The sequence below is a fragment of the Copadichromis virginalis genome, linkage group LG11 (assembly GCF_057382275.1).
Source record: "Copadichromis virginalis isolate Kocher_CV1m ecotype Utaka linkage group LG11, C_Virginalis_male_GT1.1, whole genome shotgun sequence".
In the NCBI taxonomy this organism is placed as follows: Eukaryota; Metazoa; Chordata; class Actinopteri; order Cichliformes; family Cichlidae; genus Copadichromis; species Copadichromis virginalis.
In genome coordinates this window covers 3,782,360-3,789,371 of record NC_140628.1, presented here as the reverse complement: position 1 = coordinate 3,789,371, position 7,012 = coordinate 3,782,360, and the positions used below count along the sequence as shown (strand labels likewise).

Here is a 7,012-nt window from a genome sequence, read left to right as displayed (position 1 = left end):
GAGCAGACCACATCTGCTCAGGAGACGGTGAAGGCTCCCAACTCTCAATGATGACTTATCTAGCATCAACACTATTACTGCAAGAAGGTCAGGTTTCGGTATTAAATATTTGTGGCACTGTTCCAATTTGCCCCAATGGTAATAAAGTTAGTTGTAGTGCTGCCAGCATCACAATCCAGCATGAAAGTGATAGTAATGGTGCTTGGTGTGGCAGCATGCATACTGGTAGTTCTTCAGTGCATTCATAAATGGACACGATGTTGAACAGGATGACACAACAAGCAGGAACTTCTGTTAACGGAAAAGGAACATCTGCATATGCAGACAGGTGTCGAGCTAAGCAGGACCTAATCTGCAAAGACGAGTTATCTGCTTTAATTCTGTACTAGCGGAGTTTGAAGCTCTACTGGAGGAGCAATGGCAGCCGAACATGAATTTACTGGTAGCAGACTCCACGGTGCTGCTTCAGGTTCAGGTAGTTCAGGTGAAATGCACTTGGATTACATGACTGTAACATCTGATTCAGGGCTTTTTGGCGGGTTTTTCTTCTTTTTTTTTTGGCAGCGCAAGGTTTCAGTCGAAGGCTCACATGAAGCCCGCGATATTTAAATGTAGAAGCTGAACCAGAGCTAGAGCTGAAGCAGTCATTCCACAATCAGTTCTGGATGTAATGGTAATTGTTGAATTCAACGACTACTTGTTGTGTTTAGCATAACTATGGCTCTAAGTAGTTAAATAATAAGATAAGATAACCTTTATTAGTCCCACACGTGGGAAATTTGTTTTGTCACAGCAGGAAGTGGACAGTGCAAAAGTTATGAGGCAAAAATTAGAATACAATAAGAATAAATACAGTACACAGCTGTACAGAATAGAATAAAATAATATACTATATACAGTAGAATAAAATAAAATAAATATACAATAAGATAAAAATAGAATACAAATACAAATACTATATACAACTGAGTAAAAATACAACGATGACAGAAAAGATTATTGCACTTAGTATTATTGCATATGTATGGATGTGTGTGCTTGATCAGTTAAAGTCTTTATTATGGAGTCTGACAGCAGTGGGGAGGAAAGACCTGCGAAATCTCTCCGTCCCACACCGTGGGTGCCGCAGTCTCCCACTGAAGGAGCTGCTCAGTGCTGTCACAGTCTGCTGCATGGGGTGGGAGATGTTGTCCAACAGGGATGACAGCTTAGCCGCCGTTCTCCTGTCACTCACCACCTCCACTGGGTCCAGAGGGCATCCTAGAACAGAGCTGGCCCTTCGGATCACCCTGTTCAGTCTCTTCCTGTCCCCAGCAGAGATGCTGCCGCCCCAGCAGACCACGCCATAAAAGATAGCAGAAGCCACCACAGAGTCATAGAAGGTCTTCAGGAGTGGGCCCTCCACTCCAAACGACCTGAGTCTCCGCAGCAGGTACAGCCTGCTCTGCCCTTTCCTGTAGAGGGCGTCTGAGTTATGAGTCCAGTCCAGTCTGTTGTTCAGATGAACACCAAGGTACCTGTAGCTGTCCACAGCCTCAATGTCCATATAATTCACATATGAAGAAAAAGCTTCACTTCTTCATATTGATAGCTACTCGAGGCAGTCCACACTCCCAGGCAGTAAGGACGGGGCCAACCAGAGGACATGAGGCACTCAGGCCACTCTACGAAGTCTGTTTCTGGTCAGAGAGTCAAAGCTGCTCTAACTGCCTGTTTTCTGGAATCTCCTTCATCCTCTGCAGCCTGTGCTGGAGACACGGCAAACTGTATGGCACGTGTTGATGAGCCATCCTGGAGCAGCTACCTGTGCAACCCGTGCTGTGTCCAGGTATCACGTCTTGATATCAGTAGTGAAACTGGCCTGAGCCAAATTCAGAACTAGTTTTAAAAAGATGAGCAGAGAAAAACACGAGTGTCCTCCACCTGTTAAACCGCTGCTGCTTTAGGGTTTGTCTCATTGTTGCACCTGCTGTTAATTTCATTAACAGCACAGCAGCTGAAACTATTTAACACTCACAGATGTTTACCTGATTGATGCTACTCTGATTAAAATGTGCTTTCATTTTTCAACAGTGTAATTGGTCGTCTGCGAGTTTGCACACACACACATGAAGCAGAGTGACTCAAATCAATTTATTATGAAAAATGAGAGACAAGTCCACAGACTCTCTACATACAGCTGCAGTAATACGATCAAATTCTGATCCTAGTGTTTGATCTCAGCCATGACTGAAAACTAATCGAGTTTGGTGATTTCATTCACTAACATATTTCACTGAGATCAACCTTTAAGTGGGGAGATGATTTTTTGAATCCACAGCACAGATTCCACCTCGCTTCAGCAGGTTGGTACTGCTTGTGTACCAGAGGACAGTTTATCTTCTCTGCATCTCTTTCAGTCAGCTGTCGTCCCGTCTCACTGCACACGTCTAAGAATTCTTTTGCAGTACCTTGATGGTCACCTGAAAGCACGAGCAGGCTGTCAACATGTAAGAAATGTCTAATGTACACTGCATCACAGGGTGCATCACATTTATTGTCATTATGTTACTAAAACATTACAAAACTTACTGTGATGCCCTCGCTGATAAAGAAAACAAAAGATCAATAAATACATAAGTAAGATTTTAAAAAAGGGCAAAAAGTGAAAAACACAGGCAGAAGTCTCGAGAGTGCAGCGACTGGATGTGAGTGTGTGTGCAGGGAAGCAGAGGGAAGGGCAGGTGGACAGATGGCTTTCACAGCTCTTGGCAGAAAGCTGTCCCTCAGGTGGGGGTTTCTATGTAACTATGCCGTGACCTCGATGGCAGCGATGAACAGTCCTGGGAGAGTGGGGTCAGCAGCAATACGACTGGCCTTCCTCTGTAAAAAGCTCTGAGCAAACGGGGGGGGGGGGGGGGGGGGGGAAGTCCAGCCCGCTTCAGTTTCCTGAGGAAGAAGAGGCTTTGTGGAGGCTCCTCGGATGAGGAGAGGTGGGTGCTCTGTCCTCCTGGACCTCCTGTAGTCGACTATGACCTCCTTGGTCTTGCTGGTGTTAATCAGCAGGTTGTTCAACAAACAGGGAGAGGTGCCCCTCTCATTGTTTGGTATAAAACCCACCACGTTTGTGTTGTCTGCAAACTTCAGAGTCGTGTTTGAGGAGTGCATCGCTGCACTCAGTGTTTTCAAAAAGTCCCATCCCTACTGTGACCTAATATTATATTTAATATTAAAGGATGACTCTGTTACGTCCTGTTTTTGTACACGGTGCAGTAGGGATGGGTACCGGTGTCCGGTGCCATGATGGCACCGGTTCTGACATAAACGGTAGTAACCAGACCGAAAAGCAGCGCACATTTCGGTGCTTTATTTTGGTGCTTTTTTTTCCTGAGCTGTGATACACTTCTAGCCAATCATTTTACGTTTCCGAGGATAGTAGGCGGGGCCAGGTACGTACGTTCTTTTAGAGCAGAGCTACAGATTAAAAATGCCCAAGGCGAAGCGGTCAAAAGTCTGGCTGTACTTCACAGCAAAAGATGCAAACTCAGCAGCAACAAGTGCTTTAAGCTGATACTGTGATACTGTCAAAGGAGGTAACACCAAGAATCCGATGAAACACCTGGCGACACATAGCGTTTTTTTTAAAAGCCCAGCAATGCGCCGTATTTGATAGCTTGCTGCGAGACCTCACACCGAGCACATCTACTGTGCGTGGGTTGCCTGTTATCGGACCCGGAGTTAGCAATATCCCCCAAAAACCCCGAAGAGGAGAGTCCTGGCCCCTAGCCCTGCCAGTGTAGCAGAAATGATGAGGATGATGATGCAGCAGCAGCCGTTCTTCTCTGCGTGAGTAGCTTAATGTTGTTCGTGTGTAATTTACGTTGAGTAGGCTAACCACGTTATTACATTAATGCATGTAAGGTGAACTAGCAAACATCATCATAGCTACATGCGGCTGTCTTCTTGTTTGATGGCAGATACTCCCTTCACCCTGGCCAAAAAGGCTAAAATGACCAAAGAAAAAGTGGAAAACAGCTAAACATGAGAGGTTTTTGGACAAAGTTTGTGTTTTTCCATTGTTTAAGCACTGCTTCCAGCCAAGAGTGATACCATATATGCCCCATAGCTGCAGAAAAGGCTAACATTGTTATCTTTTTACAAAAAAAACAGCTAAACATGAGAGGTTTTTGGACAAAGTTTGTGTTTTTCCATTGTTTAAGCACTGCTTCCAGCCAAGAGTGATACCATATATGCCCCATAGCTGCAGAAAAGGCTAACATTGTTATCTTTTTACAAAAAAAACAGCTAAACATGAGAGGTTTAGGACAAAGTTTGTGTTTTTTCCATTGTTTAAGCACTGCTTCCAGCCAAGAGTGATACCATATATGCCCCATAGCTGCAGAAAAGGCTAACATTGTTATCTTTTTACAAAAAAAACAGCTAAACATGAGAGGTTTTTGGACAAAGTTTGTGTTTTTCCATTGTTTAAGCACTGCTTCCAGCCAAGAGTGATACCATATATGCCCCATAGCTGCAGAAAAGGCTAACATTGTTATCTTTTTACAAAAAAACAGCTGAACATGAGAGGTTTTTGGACCAATTTTGTGTTCTCCATTCTTTAAGCACCGGCACCGTTTCAAAAGTACCGATTTGGCACCGGTATCGGATAAAACCTAAACGATACCCATCCCTACGGTGCAGAAACATTATTCCCAGGTATCAAATCTTTGACACAAATATTTGTGACTCAGTCTGACTGAACACAATAAAATGATTCTTTATGGGTTTGACAACGATCGATTTTATATGACTTAATCCTTTCTAACATACTGCATAACTAATGCTGATAACTGAGCCTAATTAAACGCTCAGCTGATACTACGACCCTGATTAGAAGACCGAGTTTAAGATATGCAAGCCAAGCCTTTCCTCTCTAACCACAGAAGGCTGAACGATTGATCGTTCTCTGATCAAAACTGCGATTTCAGACAGCGCGATCATGTGACGCCCAAAGCTGCGGTTTTTTGCAGCGCTCCTGACTGACCCAGGATCTGTAGCGTTATTTATTAAGCAGAACCAGAGGACAGTTAGGAGGTGCCATAACACACTGTGACATGGTGTCTCACCAAATACGGTTTCTGTTGTATTTTACTTAACTGTAACTTCACATAATAAAGGATTTTTTGCACTTTTTTAAGTTAAGTCAAAAATGGTCCTTTTAGTTCTTCATTTGTAATAACTGGTCAAAAGCTTTAAAGGCTGTACCTGCATGTTCCTTATTAATAAATACATTTGAAACCACGTTAGTTTTCGTCATACATTAGAGTAACAGCATTTATTGTTTTGATGAAATGACGTCATTTTCTGTCATGCTTGTAAATGTTACTGTACGCTGTGAATTTTGTGCTGAAGAAAATCACGAGTTGAACTGAAATCAGAATTTCTGCCAGAAAAAGCGTGATTAGATCATTTCCTGAGACTCACACGCGCTCCCTCCTGCATCAGCCTCTGAGGCATGCAGCCCACTTTGATCTTAAACAGCCAGACATATTTAACTGTTTTTCTACCTAATAAAGAAAAAGAAAGAAAGCTGTCAGCTTGACTCTTTGGACTTAAATTGGAAGAAATAAATGTGTAAAATACAAGTTACATATGCTGTAAGACGCATGTGTAGACGTGGTGGTAGCTCATTGTTCACACTGACCATTTTTTGGCTGTTGTAGTTTGTTGTAGTCATAAACATTTCTATATAGTGCAGAGGGTTTATTGGAGACATAATTAAGCGTTTTGCAAGTTGAATTTTTTTGGTACTAAATAGCAAAAATTTGGCTTTTTTGTCATTTTTGGGGGAAAACAGCAGCTGACAGCTCTGTACACAACGATAGACTGGTGCGTAATAAGCAAACAAATAACAGAAAACAGAGTTTTGATGGGAGCCTGGTCTCGCAGCACACACAGATAGAGCTGTGCGGTTTTATCGTGGTGGCATCCAAAGCAAGAGGGAATTCAATGTTTTTCAGACGTGTAGTGTGGTCTTCTTTTGCTGCTGGTTCAGGGACGTTTGGTTGGAGGGTGACGATGTGAGATGTCGGCTTCCTGCACCCACCCTTCCTGCACGGGTGGCTGTAGCTCAGGTGGTAGAGCAGGTCATCTACTGATCGGAAGGTTGGTGGTTCGATTCCCGGCTTCCCCCTAGTCTGCATGCCAAATATCCTTGGGCAAGATACTAACCCGAAATTGCTCTCCGATGCATTCATTGGAGTATGAATGTGTGTGAATGTCAGTTGTGCTTGTGCGAATGGGTGAATGCACAAGTTGTGTAAAGCGCTTTGAGTGCTCAGAAGAGTGGAAAAGCGCTATATAAGAACTAGTCCATTTACCATTACCCAACGGGATCCATGTTTGCATCTTTTTACACAATCTGTTTACCTGCTCTTTAATCGTTTGCTGTTTGGGCTTTTTGTTGGTCGTTGAAATGGTTTGACGAGCTTTGAGCTGAGATTCTGACGTTTCTGTGGAGACCACACGTCTATATTTAACAGATCCTCCGGGACATCACGATAAACTACATGGACATTTTGATACTGTAGTTATAAATAACATTCCCTCCTATTTATAAACCATATTTACCATAGTATGATGCGACCTACATTCCTACCTCTGGTGGACTTCCACTGGTTACACTGCACCTTACAGCAGGTATAACTTGTTTACAACTGTATCTGTGTGTCTTTTATTCCTTTCATCTTATCTTCTGCCTCTCACCCCTGCTCCTGGCTGCACTGAGGTTCAAATAATTGAAATGCATTGTGGGAGATGTAGTTTGCAGTCACTGTGCTTTTGAGCAGTATACAGTAAACTTATTTTAAGACAGTCTTGCACAATCACTCGCAGGTCACATAAAATGATGTGGCGGGCCACGTTCGGCTGGCGGGCCTTGAATTTGGCACATGTGCTCTGAGGCTCAGAATAAAGGAAAAGCTAATGATAACCTCACCTATGATTCCCAGCTTAAAGATATGAGAGCCACCTA

At 43.2% G+C, this 7,012-nt stretch overlaps 1 protein-coding gene across 1 annotated transcript in view; it reads right to left on the bottom strand.

Moving 5' to 3' along the window:
- Positions 1-2,119: 2,119 nt before the first annotated feature.
- Positions 2,120-7,012, bottom strand: part of LOC146697923 (aldehyde dehydrogenase, mitochondrial-like) — a 33,008-nt gene continuing 28,115 nt past the window's right edge. The window contains exon 13 of the mRNA XM_085472855.1: positions 2,120-2,462. Within this exon, the coding sequence (XP_085328981.1) occupies positions 2,430-2,462 (33 nt within the window). The 3' untranslated portion in view covers positions 2,120-2,429. The remainder of the gene's footprint in view (positions 2,463-7,012) is intronic.